The sequence below is a fragment of the Heteronotia binoei genome, chromosome 12 (genome assembly GCF_032191835.1).
Source record: "Heteronotia binoei isolate CCM8104 ecotype False Entrance Well chromosome 12, APGP_CSIRO_Hbin_v1, whole genome shotgun sequence".
Taxonomy (NCBI): domain Eukaryota; kingdom Metazoa; phylum Chordata; class Lepidosauria; order Squamata; family Gekkonidae; genus Heteronotia; species Heteronotia binoei.
Genome location: NC_083234.1, coordinates 68961013 through 68982792, shown reverse-complemented (window position 1 = coordinate 68982792; position 21780 = coordinate 68961013). Strand labels below are relative to the sequence as shown.

General features: G+C 45.7%; 1 protein-coding gene across 1 annotated transcript in view; it reads left to right on the top strand.

The window, feature by feature from the left end:
* Positions 1-21780, top strand: part of MEGF9 (multiple EGF like domains 9) — a 103043-nt gene that overhangs the window by 67288 nt on the left and 13975 nt on the right. The window contains exon 2 of the mRNA XM_060250631.1: positions 4183-4384. Coding sequence (XP_060106614.1) covers positions 4183-4384 — 202 coding nt within the window. The remainder of the gene's footprint in view (positions 1-4182; positions 4385-21780) is intronic.

The following is a 21780-nucleotide window of genomic DNA, read 5'->3' as shown; positions in this document are numbered from 1 at the left end:
TGCTTGTGCCTTGCCTTGAGAAAGTGTTTGCATTTGTTTTGGCTGCAGCGTCTACCGAGATGGAGCATCTCCAGTGGTCCATCTGACTAAATAGACTGCGCTGAGTGAGAGGAAAAAACCCTGACCTCTGAATCGTAGTAGCTTTTCCTGCAGGGGTGTCTGGAAAATAACTTGGCACTCTGCAGTGAGTTTGGCCTCTGGACAGCCTGACTGCACGGCTTAAGGGCACATGTTGTCTCTTTTGCCTTTCAAAGCAACTTGCCCTTGCTGTTGGCAAACTGTGAGCTGTCCCTGCTTGAGGAGGACTGTTTGTATTGCAAGATCAAGATGGGGAGTCTGTCTGTCTGGAGCAGTAGGAAAGAGCACGAATCCAGTTGCACCTTAAAGACTAGCAAAATTGGTGGCAGGGTAGGAGCTTTTCAGAGTCACTGCTTACTTCTTCAGAAGCGCGGTTCTTTCCGAGAGCCTTAAGCCAGGGGCATGGACAGATGGATTAGGAACTGGGCATTTTCCTTATGCTTGGAATACAACCAGTTTAATTTGAAAACTGCCTGTGACAGTCTGTTCAGTTGGAGTTAAGTAGGACAGAAACGCAGCTCTCTTTCTCCTGTACTTTTCAAAGGGTTTCTATTACAGTATTGGCCTGGGTGGCAGCCATATGCAGAATCTCCCTTATCGGTGCTAGTTGTAAGCAGTCATTTTGAGCAGAGTAAAGGGTTGTTGGAAGAATGGCCTAGTAACGTTTTTGTTTGCTGCTGTGAAAGCATAACTACCTTTGTCGATCTGCATTAATTGCTAGGGATTAAAGGGTCAGAGTTGGTCCTACCTAGTCTGCAGTAGAACGGGCCGCACCGCTTGAAACCACAGGTGGGGAGCTCACCATTTTGGAGTGTTCCTCTGTTAAAAACGTTTATGTAAGTACAAAATCAGAAGAGTGAGCAGTGAGAAGGAATTGCCCTCTCTCTCTGCTGTGCTCATTTTCTCTGGACGTGGTGTTTTCTGTATAAAGAAACATTTAACGCTGTGATTCCCTCACTTGTGGTCTGAGGTGGTACAGCCCACCCTGCTGTTTCAGCCCTCCCCCCCCTCAGTGCCTCCCCATTGTTCTGCATATATGATCCAGGCCTCAGTGAAGTAGGGTTCAGGAAGCAAGAAAGTATGCATCAGGGGCATCAAACCTGTGGCCCAGGGGCCGAATCAGGCCCTTAGAGGGCTCCTATCAGGCTCCTGAGCAACTGGCTGTCATCTGCTTCCTTCTCCCTCTCTCTTGTTTCCTTCTGCATAACAGCTTGCTTTGCCAGGCTCTCTCAATCGCACAACAGAACTACTGAGCCAAGTCTCTCTTCCTTCTATAGGCTGAGGCTCCTCCCCCTCCTGGTCTCCTGGGGAAGGAAAGAGCCAGAGCTTCCTTTGTCCAGTTCCCTGGATCCCATGGGAGAAATACAAAGAAAGCACCTTTAAGACCAAGTGCTAATGTTTTAAGTTTGTTTTTTTAAAAAATCCTTTTGTCTGTGTCCTTTATAAAGTTTATTCCTCTCCTACCAAATCATTAGGTACACACATGGTCCGGCCCAACCCAACATGACTTGGCCTGACAAGGTCTCATTTATGTCAGATCTGGTCCTCATAAGAAATGAGTTCGACAAATGTTTCTTTTATAGACCAGAACTAAAGAATAACTTAGAAACAGTGATTTCCAGAAGGGAAGCCATTTGAGATTGGCTGCTCATGAGTCACAGGATAAAGTGGAATCCTGAACTGGACTGTACTAATTTAGACATAAGAGAAGCTAAGTTAGATCAGGCCAGCGGCCCATCCAGTCCAACGCTCTGTGTCACACAGTGGCCAAAACCCAGGTCCTGTCAGGAGGTCCACCAATGGGACAGAATTCCAGAAGCCCTCCCACTGCCCCCCCCCCCCCCCCCAGCACCAAGAATACAAAGCATCACTGCCCCAGAGAGCGTTCTGGCTAATAGCTATTGATAGTCCTCTGCTCCATATGTTTATACAGACAGTATAAGTGCAAGGGGGATATAACAGTTTTGAACGCTTCCCCCCTCCCCAAGACTTCTTGCAAGTAGACAACTAGCTTGGTGGTAAATATATTGGCTTTTCATTTCCAGGGATCTTTTTTTGTTTTGATGCAGCAGTACTTCCAAAAGGGCAGCTCTGCACTTGCTGTCTGTAGTGGTTGAGTGCGCTGCTACTTTTGGGTTCTACCATCTTATGGCTGGATACATTCATGGGAGGGGGGAGGGAAATGATGCATGGTTGCGGTTGGGTGTTGGACAAGAGCACCATAAGATACAAATGAGGTCTGGCCCACAAATACTGTGGGTATGAGCGGAATCCTGCCATGGTAACATGAATATACTCTTTAAATTGCATGGAAGGACAAAACTCTGTGCGAGTAAAGTCTTGGGGTTGTTTTCTACATGTGGGAGTGTGCTTTGTGTCTTCCCTCCCATGCTCTCACTGAAGGCAATGCAGGGAAGGGGGAACATAAGAACATAAGAGAAGCCATGTTGGATCAGGCCAACGGCCCATCAAGTCCAACACTCTGTGTCACACAGTGGCAAAAATTTTTATATACACACATACACTGTGGCTAATAGCCACTGATGGACCTGTGCTCCATATTTTTATCTAAACCCTTCTTGAAGGTGGCTATACTTGTGGCCGCCACCGCCTCCTGTGGCAGTGAATTCCACATGTTAATCACCCTTTGGGTGAAGAAGTACTTCCTTTTATCCATTTTAACCTGTCTGCTCAGCAATTTCATCGAATGCCCACGAGTTCTTGTATTGTGAGAAAGGGAGAAAAGTACTTCTTTCTCTACTTTCTCCATCCCATGCATTATCTTGTAAACCTCTATCATGTCACCCCGCAGTCGACGTTTCTCCAAGCTAAAGAGTCCCAAGCGTTTCAACCTTTCTTGTCTGAAACTGGATATAAGAGCCCCAGACACTAGAGTTCAAATTCCTGTTCAACCTTGAAGCTGGATGGGTCACCTTGTGTCATGATCTGTGCTGTGCTGTGAGACAAAGGCCTAGGGAGCCTGTGAGGCCCGTGTCTCAGTAGAAAGAGACAGCCTGCAATCCCCAGAATGCTTGGCGCTGGTTTCAGCCAATCAGTGTCCACGTAGGCTCTGAGGGGAACTATTTAAAAGCTCTCTCAGGAGACAAATGCTGTTCTTTTCCTCCTGAGAGGTCAAGCAGGAAGGACGGCTGCTGTTTAGGAGGAAGACCCTCACTCTGAGGGAGAGAGTGAGCAGGCCGAGGCTTGGGGCCTAACAGACTAGGGACAGTTAAATTTAGTCGCGTTAGGGACTTTATGTTTATTTTCCTTCATCCACGTTACTGTAGTTTTAAAGCACCTTATCAGTTCACTTCCCCTTTATTGATTTTCCTGTTTTAAATAAACCTTTTTTGTTGTCCTTTGTTACTCTGCCTGGTCTACACGCCTATTTTCTTGGCCAAACAAGGGATCCGAAGGGCGTGGGAAGGGATTCTGGGCCTTCCCAAGGGACCCTAATTCCAGAGTGGTGGCAGCGTCAGGTGGCACCCCTATCTGGGTCATGATACCTTGGAACAGTGATCTTTTCTGATCCTTGCCTACCTCATGGAATTGATGTGATGATAAGGTGGGATAGGTAGAGGAGAACTTCATGTATGTGGTTCTGGACTCCTTGGTAGATAAATAAAGAGGTCTTCATTGGAGATGGAAGGCAGTGCTAATTGTGGAAGATTTTCACTAGCTAACTGTGAGTTGGATCTTTAGACTCTCAATGCAATCCCAGCTCCATTTGTTCGTCGAGGAGAGGGTCGAGCTGAACATTTTCTCCCTTATATGTTACCTTTCTACGTGTAGGGAGTTCTTTCAGTTTCATAACACTCCTATCTACAACCCCTCCAAGTACTATAAGGTGTGCCACTTCTGCTCCTTGGAGTCAGTTATTATGTATACATGCAACTGGAGGAAGTCTAGGATTAAAATGCAATGGATAGTAAATAGTACAGTAGAATGTGATCCAGAATCAGGAGCAGAGGAAATTACTGTCCCAGAGAAAAGAGTAAATTCCCTTTCATCTTTTTCAGATTCCGGAGAATAATTGTTATATGAGACTGTGCTTCCTTCGAGTGTCCCGTGTTAACAGTGAGCTTCCTTTTGTTCCTCTTGCAGATGTTTTCTGTAACTGCAGCTTGGTTGGGAGTACAGGCCTGAACGACTGCAACATGACGACGGGGCAGTGCAGATGCCACAAGGGCTACAGCGGCCAGCAGTGTGATGAATGCGAGGCCGGCTACTATCCTGAGCCGAGCAGCGGGCGATGCCTTGCGTGTGGCTGCCATTCTGCAGGAGCCGTTTCCTCTTCCTGTGACAAGTAAGGAACAGGCTGTTTACATCCTCCACTTGCCCCTCCTGCGGTGTGTGTTGTCCTATTCCAGGGGTGGCCAAACTGCAGCTCGGGAGCCACATGTGGCTCTTTCACACATATCGTGTGGCTCTCAAAGCCCCCACTGCCATGTTGGCCGGCTTGGAGAAGGCATTTCTCTCTTTAAAGCACTTATCCAAGCCAAGCCAGCTGGCGGCTTGGAAAATGCATCTAAAGTTGCTTTCTTTGCACATCTCTTTTCCTCCTTCCTCCCCATTTCCTTCCTTCCTCCCTCCCTCCCTTCCTGATCTTAAACATCTGATGTTCATGTCTTTTGGCTCTTACATATCTGATGTTTATTCTATGTGGCTCTTACGTTAAGCAAGTTTGGCCACCCCTGTCCTATGCCGTTATTTGTATATCAGGATGAGGCTTGTTTGCCAGGAAAGAGGGCTATTGCCGCTGCTGGATATTGGTTTTAACAAAATAGCAGAACCTGGTGTGACAAAATTCAGAAGGGCTTTTTCTGTTTATCCTTCCAGCATCAAATCAACCAGCTTTTACAAGGCCCCAGTAATATCTATCAAAGCTATGTGCACGTCGCCTGTTTCCTGGATGTAATGGTCTGGGTGTAATCTTATTTGCTTCATTTATACTTTGCCTTTCTTGCTAAGACTTGAGGCAGATTATACAGTTAAAAACAATGCAATAGAAACAGTGCAATACATCCAAGAAACAATGACCCTGCATCACAAATTTAGAGAATACATTAGAAAGCTGTATAGCACAGGGGTGTCAAGCTCATTTATTATGAGGGCCAGATCTGACATAAATGAGACCTTGTCGGGCTGAGCCATTTGTATCATAAAACATAATGCTAGGTATTGCAAAAACTTTATAAAGGACACAGAGAAACACAATTAAAGATTTTTTTAAAAAAAACCACTTAAAACATGCTTAAATGATTAGCACTCTTTCATTGTTTTGTTTAATGAACAGTCTCTGATAACTGGGACCTCTTGCTCTGAATTATTGCATCAAAAATTGGAGACAGTGTCTGTTCTGTAGTGATCTTGAGTAGGCTGTACAGGTGTGTGTCTGTAAGTTGCAAACCTTTTGATTTACTGACATTCAGGCCTCCGATCCAGTGGGAGCTCACAGTAGCACAGCTCCTGAACCTTTCTGAGAGTTCTACCTCCTCCTTCCCACCTTGTCCATTGAATAGTAGGTGCAACTGCATAACAATCCCTGGATGAGTTCCACCACCTTTTTTTCTACAAAATGACCCCCGCTGACATTCATTACAGAAATCTCACGGTCAGTGCTTTGAGCCTAAGGCCCAGAGGAAATCATGTAATTGCTGGGCATTGTGAGCTTTTGTACATAAGTTGCTTCATGTGCTGGTCAGCCAATGGAGAAACTAGAGGCTTTGTTCTGTGGCACCTGTGTGACTGAGGAAGCCTGGCAGAGCAAGCTGTGATGCAGAAGGAAGCAAGAGAGGGAGAATGAAGCAGATGACAGTGAGTTGCTTGCAGACCTGATAGAAGCCCTCCGGGGGCGTGATCCATCCTGTGGGCTGCACGTTCGACACCCTGTTGAACGGGTGTGTAGAATGACCTGTTGAATGGGTGTGTAGAATGTATAATCTCTATCCAGGTTGTAACAAGTCAAAAAGATAAGTGCCCCTTCTCAAAGTCAAGCCAGGGCTGGCACTGGGTTTTGAGGAGCCTTACGTGACACCTTTCTAAGCATGCTGTCTCCTTGCCTTTGTGCACATACGCATAGCTGCGTTTACAAGCACACAATGCTCCCACTGCTGCAGAAAAGAAGAGCACGTGATTCTGTCCTGCTCATTTTAAACTCTGCTGATGCCAGCAGGGCTAAAAACACACACACAAAAGAGCTGCGCTTTGCTTCTTCCAGCGCTCCTCCCACAGGAAATGGGAGATCATAGGCCTCTGCCCTGGATATGAAAGTTAGATGAATCATTCAGTGACAGAAGAATTGCTCACACTCATTCAGTCCACACATAGACTTAAACTGATAAAGCTGCCTTCCACTGACTCAGTGTTGGTCTCTCTCATTCTGTGTTATCATAAGCAGAGCCCTGCTGGATCAGACCAGTGGTTTGTTGAGTCCAGCATCCTGTCTCACACAGTGTTAGTGGTGCAGAGTAGTCAGCTGCAGTCCAAGCTCTGCTCACAACCTGAGTTCGATCCTGGTGGAAGCTGGGTTCAGGTAGCCGGCTCAAAGTTTACTCAGCCTTCCATCCTTCCGAGGTCGGTAAAATGAATACCCAGCTTGCTGGGGGGAAAGTGTAAATGACTGGGGAAGGCAGTGGCAAACCACCCCGTTACAAAAAGTGTGCCGAGAAAACTTCACGATGTAACATCACCCCATGGGTCAGTAATGACATGGTGCTTGCACAGGGGACTATCTTTAGTTAGTTTGGTGTAGTGGTTAAGTGCTTTGGACTCTTATCTGGGAGAACCGGGTTTGATTCCCCTTTGCTCCACTTGCAGCTGGGATTTTCCAAGCGAAATGCTGGGTTCTTGAAAATCGCTTGCATCCCTGGTGTTGACGCAGCTGTGGCCTATATTGAGCATAGGAGCTTTACTCCAGGCACTGCAGGAGGTTCATTGCATATTGCCTTCGAATATATGTATATATTCTGCCGCATGCCTGCCCTCTACCAGATAGATTAGTGAATGGGGTGGGGATGTGGAGGGGAGATGGGGAATGTGGAGGCGAGAAATAGAAGTTCCTTCCTGCATCGTCAGGCTGATCTCCGAAATGAACATTGGCCTGACAGAGCTGTCGCTGTGAATGGGCTGCGCTGCTGACATAATCAAAGGCCGTTAAGGAAACAAAAATAGGATTGTCAAAAGAGAGTGGGGTGTGTGTGGATCTCCTCTGGAATGGGCCATCACTTTTGTGTCGTGTCTTAAACAGTTGTTCAGTTCAGTGCTTTCCCTCGTTTTAGCTATTTTTGCCTTTTCGGTTCTAGCCTTTGTAATAAGACATCCATACTGTGCTCTTCAAAGGCTAATTTGTTTCTTTTCTTTTAAAGTAACGATGAAACAGCCTGTTTTCTTTCAGTGCTTGACAGCTGAATTAGCATTACAAGCGTGGGTCAGAATCCCCTTTCATTTTTCAAAGGTTACCTTCCTTGTCCCTGCATCTTTTTTTTTTTTTTTCAAAGATGCTTTCCCTGGGTTTTTACGGCTGTGTCAAAGATTCCCTGCTCCCATTTATTTTCCTGAAAGTCCAGAGTCCCAATAGGTTTGACACTTCCCAACATTTCAGGCCAGATACTGAAGCTGAAGCTCAAATACTTTGGCCACCAAATGAGAAGGGAGCACTCACTGGAGAAGACCCTGATGGTGGGAAAGACAGAAGGCAAAAGAAGGGGACGGCAAAAGATGAGATGTCTGGACAACATTACTGATGTAACTAACATGAATTTGAGCAGACTTCAAAGGATGGTGGAAGACAGGAGGGCCTGGCATGACTTGGTCCATGGGGTCGCAAAGAGTCAGACTTGACTGTGCGACGGAAGAACAACAACAACATTTCACAGATTAAAATAGGCATAAGTTTATAAGAACCCTGCCTCATTGGGCGATACCTGTTTGAGTGCCGCCCCTCCATCCTCTTCCACATTGCTCAAAATTCTTGTTCCATCTGGTGTTGGGCTGCATTTCATTTCTTCTGCTGTAGCTCATGGTTGTCAAAAGCAGTAGACTGTGCGTTTGCAATCTAAGGTAAAGATATGCTGGGGTGGAGGGGAACGGATCCCTGGCTGGTGGTTGCATAGGGAGCTGTCCAAGGGATCTGAGAGTCAGGGAAGAGCTACCACCAGATCAGCCGTGGAGCTGTCCAAGTCATAAACCAGAGCTGGACACTGAGAAATATACCTGCCAACCTGCGTCTGCAATTGAGGAGTCTGTAGAAATAGAGGCTGTTTGCCCTACCCTTCCCATTGACTTGGATGGAATCCTGAGCTCATATCTCTTCTCCCGAGAAGAGCCTTGGTATCAGGATGCTCTGGGCTGTCCAGATACACAGCCCACCTTCTGATCTGGGCTTGCGCTCTGGTTTGTAATCTTTAGGTCATGGAGGTGGATGGATTTGATGATGCTCTGAATTCCCTGCCTCCATCCGCATTCTGGATAGAGCTTCCTCATGGCTGGGGGCTTTCCTCCAGGGGTCCTTGGGCAAGGCTGGAACTTCCTCTGAGGTTCCCTTTCACTCGGGCCCTGGACCGCAGCTGTTCCGGACACATTGATAATAGTGCATAAATTCTGCCCCTTGGATTTAAATATTGGTTGCTTGATCCAAAAGGATTAGCTGTGTTAGCCTGTTGTAGCAAAATAAAATAAAAGCCCAGGAGTATCCTAAAGACTAACACAAGTTTATTTTAATGTGAGCTTTCGTGAGTCACAGCCCAAGACTGTTGCTAGTCTGTAGACTTTTCTTTTCTTTTGTTTGGCTTGAAGACATTTGCAAATTTCCAGTCTTCCTTATTTTACTGTTGACGGCTATTCCAAGTGGTGAATGGCAAATCTTTATCTGCACTCTTCTGATAATTGCCATTATTCATCAGCCTTCGTGGCGCATTCATAAATTTCATTAGTAGAACTAGTGGGATGCTTTATGTTGTCCCCAGGAGGGCTAAATCAAAGGAATTTAACTCTCTCTGAGGAAAGACTGATCTATTTATAGATATAAACCAAGATTCCTATTTGGTATCCTGTATTTTCCAGCTGTGTTGTGAGAACAGCACTGATGCTTCTCTGCTTGCTTATGCTTTTGTTGTTGACTGTAATTTTATCTATTTTCATTATTTATATGTCGCCTTTCCCCCCAGTGAGGACTCAAGCAGCTTACATTGTTCTCCTCTCCTGTTTTATCCTAACAACAACCCTGTGAGGTAGGTTAGGCTGGGAGTATGTGACTGTCCTAAGGTCACCCAGGAAGCTTCCATGGCAGAGTGGGGATTGGAATCTGGGTGTTGCGGATCCTAGTCTGACACTTTAACCATCATATCATGCTGGCTTTCTGAACTAAATAGTTTCCCTTTGGAAGATCCATGGGAAGCTTAGATTGTGCGATGAAATAACAAGCCCCTCTCCCTACGTATTTCCCTATTTTTCTTTGGGCCTGTTGCACTCCTGAGTCCTTGAGATGTAACAACTACCGGCTACTGTCTGAAAAATGGTATTGCTGAATCTTAGTTCTGCATAACTGCTGTAAAATGCAGCAAGATATAATATTTTCTCCAGAGAGCTATAGGCTCTTCAGTGTGTTCTTGTGCAACTATATGTATCACTTTTTAGCCTGTGTAGGAGAATGGTGCAGTACTTTCTTAAACACATAGACCACTTATGTTTTGCATTATACCATTACAGGGGCTTCACCACAAGGGAAAGTGGTTGAATTTCTGTTTTGGTTTTGGTTTTCTTTGTACACATGCAAGTGTCCATCTGATCAGTGGCCAGGCAGAAAGGGATGGTGGTGGACAAAAAGCCCCCCCCCCCCCCAGCTTTTTGCTAGCCCCTTCCATGCACAGCAGCATCTGCAAGACAAAAATGGTTCATGCCCAGGCTGTTTTTGAGAAGAGTTCGCATAACTGATTTTACTCTTGATTCAATGTGGTTGTTTTTAAATAATTGATTGTTGTTGTTGTTCAGCCACTTTCCCCCAGAGGCTAGATCAATGGTTCCCCTATCAGATAAGCACGGACATACATACACAGATGGGTCATTGAACTTTAAAAAGTCCCTGTATTTCAGTCTGGAATCATTGTCCTACTTTGAAGGCTCAGGGTGCATGACTGTTGCTCTTAACTCTGCATTTTAATTTCTTAATTCTTTCTATGCTGCTTTCTAATCAAGGTAGCTTACAGAGACCCGGGTATAATACAGCAGGTGCCATGAATAGCATTGATATACAATAAAATCTGCCGCCTTATGCACAGCCATTGATCTGCGGATGTAGCCACTGCATGACATAACTGGTCCTTGAAAGGGGCCCTAAACTATTTGCACAGTTTCTTTAAATAGGTGACAACTGAGCCTTTGTCACTGTGACAATTAGTGAATGAACTGATTAGATCTACATATGAAGGCGGTAGTTGTGACAATTAGTGAATGAACTGATTAGATCTGCATATGAAGAAGGCAGTTCACAAAAGAAAAATCCACACCACTTTTGTTCTTAGAAGATGCATGCATGTGTCCCAGTTGATTTCATTATAGAAGATGTATTCCCACCCCAGGGATAGAAGGAGGAGATGCTGCTTCAACCAGGGAGAAGGGCAGTGCCTCTTTCAAGACGCTAATTCAATACAAGCAAGGGTTTCAGCCAACAAGGGAAGCAGACTTCAGCAGTGTGTTTGTTTCTTTCAAGACGCTGCCTGCGCTTTTAACTTCCATTGATGTTGAAAACAAAAAAGTGAAAAATCGTCCTTGGATTAGAGATGTAAAGTTTCTGGAAATTTTGAAGCCACAGGGGGAAAAAAATTTAATGGGAAAAAGAAGATGACATTTTTTGGGGAAAAAATAAAAACATATGCAGTACATTGTGTCAAAAAATGTAAACTAATTTTACTGAATGCCCAGTCTAAAATGCATGATTTATAACTTAGTGGCATATGGAATTCTGAAGCATGAATACCTTCGTTTTCTATTTTAAAAATGGCAAGCATAGGTAATGCTTGAGAAAGCGTTGCAAACTGCTGCACCCTGTGCTACTATAGCACATGTATTTTTTTTTTTAATTTTTGTGGTACGAAAAAATAAAGGTTGGAGCTGAAAAGCAAATTTTGTAGCAAATGAAAGAAACTGCATTATTAGGACACTGCAGGTAATACTGCCAGCATGTTTGGATATTAAGCTAACCTTTATAATACTAAAACTCCAAACTCTTTAATGTATTACCATTAAACACAGCATAGGATATTAATGGTTGCCAAAATTATTTACATGTCAACGAAAGAAGTATTGAAAACATTATATATGTCTCCAGTAGGAGTATTTGTTCAGTGCTTCCCCAAATTTCCCAACTTTTCCATCATATTATAAATTTTGAGTGTGAAAACCATTTTTTCCCTAGAAGCATTTTATCCTTTCTAAAAGAGAAAAGAGGTTTCTTTAGTGCTCCCCCAAATTGGAAAATTTTTTTTTGGGGGGAAGATCTCAAAACATCCCCTCCCCTCCTCCCCCCATCTCCCATCCCTGCCCCCGCCCCTTCACTCTGAATACTCTTGCCTTTGGAGGGTAGGCAGAGTGCAACTGCTTGCAGGGTAGGCAAGCTGCTTTGGAGGGTAGGCAGAGTGCAACTGCTTGCAGGTTCTTTTTGGTGGTAGTGCTCCACTTCTGAAATCTCCCTAGATGGCATTGCCTTGTTCCAATTTCCTCTTTGGCACCATTAAACTCAGTGTGTTTAATGTTATGTATTTCTCTCTTTAAGTCCTCCTGTTGCTTTTTTATTTTTCTTTCTAAGTATTGAAAACATTATATATGTCTCCAGTAGGAGTATTTGTTCAGTGCTTCCCCAAATTTCCCAACTTTTCCATCATATTATAAATTTTGAGTGTGGCTATTGTGATGAGAAAGCAGCACAACAGCAAAAAAAAAGATGTTTCTGTGCTATACTGTGATCAAAATGTAACAGTGAAAATCCGACTGTGCAAGGAATTATCTGATCTTCTTCGTGGTCTCTGTGCAGTCCCACACATGGGTTTAGCCGCCAGGACGAACCCTACGTCGGAGATTTTAAAAGCTAGCCTAGGCGTTATTTTTGGCGCGCGTTCCCTCCCGCCCTGGGGAGCAGGCATCCACTGCGCATGCCTGGAGCGGGGGGAAGGCGCTCCACCCACCCAGTTTCTTTCTAACCGCCGCCCGGGATAGTCCTACCTCGCTGCGTCTCCTCTCGTCTACTAGCCTTTTTCTCTCATCTCTTCGATCGATCTTCTACTCGTCCCTCATTTTTATCTGATTTCCGCTTCTTCTTCTACCTGGTATCGTAAAAAAAAAAAATTACCTTTTCCCGCTTTACCTCACTGTTTCCCTCCCTATCCCCCCTTCCCCCCCCTCCCGGGCGTATGGAAGGAAAGGATAGTAAAGAGAAAGATAGTAAAATTACTTTCAAGAAGTGCTCGCGTTGCGGGGCTAAAATCCCGACCTCCGACGGTCACTCTTTGTGCCTGTTCTGCCTGGGAGAAAGCCATAGAACAGACGCCTGCGCCCATTGCTCGCAGTTTGGCAAACAAGCGAGAAAGAACCGCGCCGCGAGACTAAAGAGTCACCTCATGGAGGCTGCTCTTAAACCGTCTATGTCACCTTTCACTGGGTCTGAGAGATCACCGCCCTCCCTAACTCCTCAAAGGGACGGAGCGAAGTCGGCAGCTTCAGTGGCTTCGGATCCCAGTAAGCATAAGTCCACCAAACATGCTAAGAAATCACATGATGGCAAGAAAAAGCACTCGGATTCGTCATCTAAGACCCATGAGAAACCGAAGAAGATGTCGGACCCGACCCCTTCGGATCCTAAGCTGCCCGAATCCGCAGCCTCGACAGAAATCACCAACCCGAGATCGCCCCCGACCCCGGCACAACGAGCGCTACAAATGGATAGAATAGATGAAGAGGTTATTCGAATCCATTCGCGCTCCCCCTCTATTCACGAATCCATGCCGGAAGTCTTCCTGGAACACCAAGGCCTGATGGAACCCATGGAGCCACCACTCCTGGGTCGACACCAAGTGGCTCCACATCCAAGGGATCCGATGGACCCGCCACTTCAAAACAGACAACATCAGATCGACGTGCGCTCATTTAAGGACATTTCTGCCCCTAAGCTTAGCAATATTGCTACGTCACCGCTCCGAATGCCCCCTCGGCACCGCGATCCATATGCTTATCGGTACCGAGAGACATCTTCTAATAGAGAGGAGGAGAGATACCACTACACGCATCGCTACCGTAATAGATCTCCAACTCCAGAAAGAGAACGCTACCGGTATTACAGCCGTTCCCGCTCTCCATCGAGATCGCCACGTAGGCGCTATTATGCTTCTTCGAGATCTCCCTCAGTCGACTACCACCGTCACTATCACTCCGATCATTATCACTACTCGGGGTACCGACCCGAACGCTACCAGGAAACGCAACCTCGAGTTCGTGAGGATTCATCTCAATACCAAGAAGCAACGCGTTCCCCTGTGAAGCCCACTTCACCAGCGCCCTCAACTTCAGTTTCAAAGAGCCAGCTAAAGCCTGCATCGACTCCGACTCATCCAACCTTGTCTACTCCTGTGGCCCGTGAGGAAGGGTCTGACTCCAAGGCGTCGGAGTCATCACAATCACTCTCCTCTCCGGCCTCACTGGTATCAGATATCGCTAAACCAGCCAACCTCTCCCCTTCCGAAGGGGCGAAGTCGTATTTAGACCTAATTTCCAACATGGCCACTGCTCTCAACATAAAGTTAACAACGGATGCACCCAAGATATCTGATGTTGTACATGATCTGGTCCATGCCGATCTTCCAGCTGGATCTTTCCTGCCCATGCTTCCTGTACACTTGGAGGCACTAAAAGAAGCCTGGGACAAGCCAGCGTCCATTCCCCCAACATCTAAAAGAATAGAATCGTTATATAAAATTCATGCACCGGAATCTAAATTCTTATTTAATCATCCAGCCCCAAATTCCATGATTGTACATTCATCTTCAAAGTCTAAACAAACACGACACCCTGTCTCTCCTGAAAAAGAAGGCAGAAAATTGGACACGCTGGGCAGGAAGATGTATTCCATCTCAACAGCTACAGCAAAGATCAACAATTACCTTGCTTATTTTGCCGCTTACTCCTACAACATATCTTCTCAATTAAGTTCTATTATATTGGCGTTACCTGAACCTTCTCAAAAACAAGCATCTAAACTTCTTCAGGAACTAAGTAGGATAAGTAAACAGCAAATCAATACCATCCGTCACTCAGTGGGCTGCTCCTCCAAAGCGATGGCTGCCTCCGTGGCACTGCGTAGACATGCCTGGCTACGTTCGTCCTCTCTCCAGCCGGACATAAAATTTAAAATCGAAGACTTACCTTTCGATGGGCAAGGCTTGTTTAATTCCAACCATCAACCACTGCCACAGAAGATTCCTGCGGTTTGCCATAGGGAACAACCACTACCAGTTCTGGGCACTTCCATTCGGACTGTCTACAGCTCCCAGAACTTTCACAAAGTGCATGGCAGTGGTGGCTGCATTCCTCAGACAACAGAGAATTGCAGTTTACCCATACATAGACGATTGGCTGATGGTAGGCCCGTCAAAGGAACAACTAGAAAAAGACATTTTAACCACTCTCCAGCTATTGCCCAGCCTGGGACTACAAGTCAACACCCAAAAATCCAATCTTACCCCTACTCAAAACATTCACTTCATAGGGGCACGTTTATCAACTGTAGATCACACAGCCTACCTACCCACAGACAGAATCATCAACATCCAGACACTGGCTACCACTATAATCAACCAGCCAACTCAAACAGCCTTCACTTTCCAACGTATGCTAGGCCTTATGGCAGCTACAACCGCAGTACTGCCTCATGCAAGACTTCGCATGAGACCCCTACAACTATGGTTTGTTCGCACGTTTCTTCCTCAACGGCAATCACAACAAACCCTGTTAACGGTCCCACAACATATTCTCCCACCTCTAACCTGGTGGACAGTACGAGAACACCTCCTCATGGGAATGCCCTTTTTGAAGCAACCCCCGTCGACCATCGTCACTACAGATGCCTTGAGATGGGGCTGCGGAGCTCATCTCGACCACTTAACAGTACAGGGGCAGTGGACGGCCTACGAAAGGTCTCTCCACATCAACTGTTTAGAACTTCTCGCAGTGCACAGAGCCCTCAAATCCTTCCTCCCGTCACTTCGCAGTCGCCACGTCCAAGTCGCCTCAGACAATATAGCGACGGTATTCTACATAAACCGACAAGGGGGCACAGCATCAATCCGTCTGTGCAAGAGAGCTCTAGCTCTTTGGTACTGGAGTATTGCGCACCGTATACACATTACAGCAGTGCACCTACCGGGAGTCGACAACATCAGAGCCGACACCTTGAGCAGACAACTGATCAACGACCACAAGTGGTCACTCCACAGGAAGTATCTTCAGCCAGTCTTCTCGACATTCAGGACTCCTCTTATAGATGTGTTCGCTTCCCCGGAGAACAAGCAATGCGCTCAATTCTACATGCGGGGCCCCCCATCGAGCCTCTCCCCAGGAGATGCCTTCCTCCAATTGTGGAATGGACCTCTTCACTTCCTTTCTCCGCCCATCCCCTTGATAACAAGGGTACTTCAGAAAATACAATTGGACAGAACAAACTGCATACTAGTCACACCTTGGTGGCCCCGCCAACCTTGGTTTACAATACTTCTATGCCTGTCCAACAACGTGTTCTACCACTTCCCTCCAATGAGGGACTTACTCTCACAACAAGAGGGGAAAGTCCTGCACCACGCTCCAGACCGCCTTCGGCTAACTACATGGAGGATTTGTTCCCAGAATTCCCTCCGAGAGTCAGACATGTTTTGCTGAACACAAGAAAACCAACTACTAGAAAATCTTATAATCTAAAATGGAAGAGGTTCACCACTTATGCGCTTGATCACAGATTCGACCCCTTTTCATCTTCCATGCCACAGATTCTATCTTACGCTCTTTCCCTTTCTGAGAAAGGGCTCACATTCTTCTATCAAGGTGCATTTAGCAGCCATTTCAGCCTTCCATCCTCATGTAGAAGGACACACGGTTTTCTCTCACCCTGCTGCGAAATCCTTCCTAAAAGGCATTTTACATCTACACCCTCCCATTCGTCAGTTATACCCGACATAGAGCCTATCCTTGGTTCTGAGCCAGCTCATGAAAACTCCTTTTGAGCCTCTGGCATCGATACCACTACGTTTGTTATCTTGGAAAACAGCACTGCTCGTTGCACTTACGTCAGGAAAGAGAGCAAGTGACATATGTGCCTTACGAGCGGACGCTCCATACACAGTCTTTCACCATGATAGAGTGGTCCTTCGACCGGACCCCACCTTCCTCCCGAAGGTGGTATCTCCATTTCACATACAGAAGACAACCACATTACCTTCCTTTTTCCAGCATCCCACGGACAGGGGCCAGAAAGCCCTCCACAACCTGGATGTACGGAGAGCCCTTGCATACTATATTGACAGAACTGGCTCATACCGTAAGGACTCCAGACTTTTTGTCGCCTATGGCTCTCGTAAGAAAGGGCAGCGAATCTCCACTCAGAGACTCTCGAAATGGCTGGTTGCTACTATTGACCTATGTTATAAGTTGGCCAAGCAACCTGCCCCAGAACACTTGAAAGCTCACTCCACAAGAGCTTTATCTACATCTTCAGCCCTTTCCAGGGGCATATCCATGGAAGATGTCTGCGCTGCCGCAGTTTGGTCCTCCACATTGACTTTCGCCACGCACTACGCAGTCGACGTTCGTGCACGGCGAGACTTATCATTTGGTCAGGCTGTACTCCGCTCCATCTTTGACTGAGTGAGGATCACGGCCTCGCCATCGGTAAGTTTTTTACTTACTGTACTACCTACTTGACTGATATATGTATAACCTATGAAGTTTTTCTTCCAGGACCAGCACCCACCTCCGTGCAGTTCAGCTTATCAGTCACCCATGTGTGGGACTGCACAGAGACCACGAAGAAGATAAACAGGTTTCTTCCCTGTAACTCATTATCTTCGAGTGGTCATCTGTGCAGTCACACACGCCCGCCCAGCCATCCCCGCTGCTGGCTCCTTAGATTACCTGATATTTCAGATTTGCCACTTGACAGCGGCGGGAAAGAAACTGGGTGGGTGGAGCGCCTTCCCCCCGCTCCAGGCATGCGCAGTGGATGCCTGCTCCCCAGGGCGGGAGGGAACGCGCGCCAAAAATAACGCCTAGGCTAGCTTTTAAAATCTCCGACATAGGGTTCATCCTGGCAGCTAAACCCATGTGTGTGACTGCACAGATGACCACTCGAAGATCATGAGTTACAGGTAAGAAACCTGTTTTTCCCAGCCTTTCCGCTTTCAGACCTGGCTCCTCCTGTGCCTTTTAGATGGAACAGCAACTGGCTAGTGCTTGAAAGCTGGGCCTCTCTTGCTGTACCATAGTGTTGCGAAACTGTCGTAAAGCTGCAGCTACAGGCAGTGCTAAAAATGAAGGATGATGCAACATTTTCTTCTGCTAGTTCTCATTCATCTTCATGTTTATCCTTTGTAAACTCTCTCTGTTCGAAAGAAGCTTTTGAAATAAAGCAAACACCCTGTAATCCACAGAACAATTTCAGGATAAGCCCGCCTTTCGGCTCAGGGGCCTAGAACAGTCCAAGCTGGTAGGCTGATTTGGCGGAGGCTGTAAGGGCCGGCCAGATGCTCTTGCCTTTTGACATTTTACAAAACGCCTCTTCAGAGTTCTCGAGTATTTCAGCGTCTTTGACTGATTTCATGCAGCTGGATTCCATTCGCAGGCATAAAGCAAGGAATGTTTTGTGCACAATGTCCCAGTGTTTCCTTCGAAGAAAGCTGCCCTTCTTCCCTCCCCCTTGGTCCCCCCCCTGCCACAAAAGGCGCTTTGCTGGAATTGCATAATGTTGGGGTTTGGCGGAAAGGGGGGGGGGCGCTTCCTTAGAACATGTCGAGTGTTGTTACGTTCGATGGTTTCAAATAGCCAAGATGGGCCCAGGGAGCAAAGTGATGAAATTGAACCATTTTGCTAATAGGCCTTTCTGCCTCTTGGTTTCCCCGTCTCCTAATGTCCGGATTAATTGCCCTGAAAATCAACATATAGGTTATGATGTTTCCAGTAAAACTCTATTGAAGCTTGGTGAATATAGATGGTGATATTTCCCTATGGGATCGTCTAGCACAATAAGTTCTCTGTAGGCTTCGTGAACCGTTCTGTGAGGCCGGGGGGAGCAAAAATGAATTTGGTTTCAGACATTAAGTCTTAGTGTGGTTTTGAAAGTACTTTTTTCAAGGGAAAAAAATCTCTTTTCTTTCTCTGTACAGTCAGGAAATAACATACCTTTTAAAATATATTATTAAATCTTTCAATGTATAGAGTTACAACTTTCTACCCTCCGATAATAACTAAGATTATGGAGTTACAGCTTCCCAGCCTCCAATAATAACTAAGGTTATAGAACTGAAAACAAAAAGGTTATCTAGTGGGTTACAATATACTGTTACAGTTCATTGAAGTCAAGTTGTGGTTTAATATAGGGAAGAAATTGGCTCAGAATGATTCAATATGAAATGTATAGCAATAGGTGTTCCTGTTTACGTAACAGATGAATGTGCAGTTACTGGAAGAGCTGGATAAACTCAAATGGTAATGTGATTGTTGATAACTGGTTTTCTAATTAGGGTTGCCAGGTCAACTGGTGGTAGATGTCTCCTGACATCCTTCTGGAAGACTGGAAGTGATGTTGGGCATTTTTAGGTCTACTTCCAGTGGTGGGGTGGGGTGTGACACTTTGGTCTTTGGGCAAAACTGTGTGGTAAATTGAACTTCAAGCCATAGAGTTTTGCCCAGAGTATTGCCCCCAACTGAAAGTAAGCCTGCAGAAGGCCCAAAACTGGAAGTATGCCCAAAAAGGTCAACTGGGGTTGGGATTTTCCCCTGCCAGCCAGCTGGCTATCGGACAAAAACTTGCAAAAGTGGGCGTTCCCCTTCTCCCACTGGGGGGTTGGCAACCCTAGGTTTTCTTCCACTGTGGGAGAATTTAAGGTGGTGCCCATAAGGAGATCGCCTATCCAGGCACTGCCCAGACTCTGACTTGCTTAGCTTCACCAAGGTTACTAGCATCATGTGCTCTTTCAACCGTACTCTGTAATCTAATTGTACCTTGGAGGTACCTGAAAGTCAGCACTGTGGGTAATTGAATACCATCTATTTATCCTTTAATATGTTTTGTGTACTCTTTGTTTGATTCTAGTGCTTAAGCTTTGGATAGCCCTGACTTCGATGGCCTAGGCCAGGGCTGGCCAAATTTGCTTAACATAAGAGCGACATAGAATAAATGTCAGATGTTTGAGAGCTGCAAGACATGAACAAATATTAAAAAGGTAAAGGTAGTTCCCTGTGCAAGCACCAGTCATTTCCGACGTTTTCATGGCAGACTTTTTTACGGGGTGGTTTGCCATTGCCTTCCCCAGTCATTTACACTGAGTCAACCTTGAGCCAGCTACCTGAACCCATTTTCCGCTGGGATCGAACTCAGGTCGTGAGCAGAGAGCTCAGACTGCAGTACTGTGGCTTTACCATTCTGCACAGAAAGATAAAATTGACAACACAACTTTTAGAAACAAAAGGTGGGAATAACAGTCCCCATAAGACCAGCAAAGAGAGAGGTTAGGGAATTATTTTTTTGGCACCAGTGGGAGATGTAGCATGCCATCCTAAATATAGTTGGATCCTTCAAAGCCCATTAACTATGTTGGAAGGGTGTAATTCTGTTTAGGATTGCACTAGTAATTTCCTGCCCCTGCAAAGATGCCATGCATCTAACCAGTGCTCCTTCCTTCTAAGCTGTGGAGTCTTGTGAGCAAAAATTCTACTTCGTGAGCTACTGGCATTAAAGCTGTGAGTGAACGATTTGGCTACTGCATAAATTGGGTTTGCTCTTGAGTCATTCTTCATGAGCTAAGACAAAAATATGTGACCTGGAGGCTAAAAAACTGTGCTAGCTCACATTGACTCAGCTTAAAGGGAACAGTGATCTAAAATGTTGTATATTCTTTTTAAAGCTTATGACCTTGACCAGCAGGCCAAAACTTGTCACTCAACAGAAGCTGACCCCACTACTTGTCGCTCAGATCAGACGGTTTATTACAACTTGTTGGTGGCTGAAGGCATGGATATGAACTGGCAGAAGTGCAAAGCAGACTTATGAGTTTTCAGGGATAGGGTGCCTTTAATAATAACAAATATATACAAGTGGGGAAGGAAGGTAATCTTTAAAAAATGAAAGGTAGTTGCTGGCTCATTCTCGCCATGAAAGAGCAGTTCTGTCTGCAAACGTGAAGCTATCGGCCTTTGTCCTTAGGGGCATTTTTTTTTAAAAAAGACAAAATCACCCTTATAACAGGACCATGAGTGTGCACGTGTGGTTTACGCACATTTAGATTGTTGACCTTTTCCTGGCAAAGTGCTTGACAGTCTGGCCTATATGGGAGCTATGAAAGAGGATGTTGTAAAGGGCTTTATACATGCATTGACCAGAGGCAAAAAGAGAGAGACAGAGAGAAATCTCTGGTTGAAAGATTTAATTCTTGCATACACCCGGATCATGGCTTCGCGCTATCCATGTCCAGTGGGATATCCTGCCAGGGAAGCATTTAAGTTTGAACTTTTCAGCACCCAATTCCCCCTTTTAAAAAGTTAAATCACTTCCTTTCCCACCATCTCTTGGCTGAGAGGTTTAATAGCAAGAATCTAGTGAGCATGAGGTGCTAAAATGCAGGGAACAAAGTTGAATATTTAAACCTTGTTGACTTCAGCGGCTTCTTCGAGGCTCCATTATAAATGGGAAAATAGAATAAAAATGTTTTATGTAAAAATTACATTTTTGTAGTCAGAGTACCCGGCTCACTGTGGGTAAAGTGTAAGTGGCTGGGGAAGGCAATGGCAAATCACCCCATAAAAGAAAACGTTGTGATGTGACGTTGCCCCATGGGTCGGTAATGACCTGGTGCTTGCACAGGGGATTACCTTTACCTTTTGTTCTTTTCTCTTATGTTCTTATAGACAGCTTCAAGAGGGGATTGGATAAGCATATGGAGCAGAGGTCTATCAGTGGCTGTTAGCCACAGCTTATCGTTGGAACTCTCTGTCGGGGGCAGTGATGCTCTGTATTCTTGGTGCTTAGGGGGGGCACAGTGGGAGGGCTCTAGTGTCTTGGCCCCACTGATGGACCTCCTGATGGTACCTGGGTTTTTTGGCCTCTGTGTGACAGAGTGTTGGACTGGATGGACCACTGGCCTGATCCAGCATGACTTCTCTTATTTTCTCTTATGTTTTTAGTCAAAGTATGAGCAGAAGAACATAAGAGAAGCCATGTTAGATCAGGCCAATGGCCCATCCAGTCCAACACTCTGTGTCACACAGTGGCAAAATTTTTTCATATAGATAGATAGATACACACACACAGAGTGGCTAATAGCCACTGATGGACCTCTGCTCCATATTTTTATCTAAACCCCTCTTGAAGGTGGCTATGCTTGAGTATATTTAAAACACAAACACCTTATTGAATATATAGTCTAATTGTTTATTCTGTGATTTACATAGTAGTGC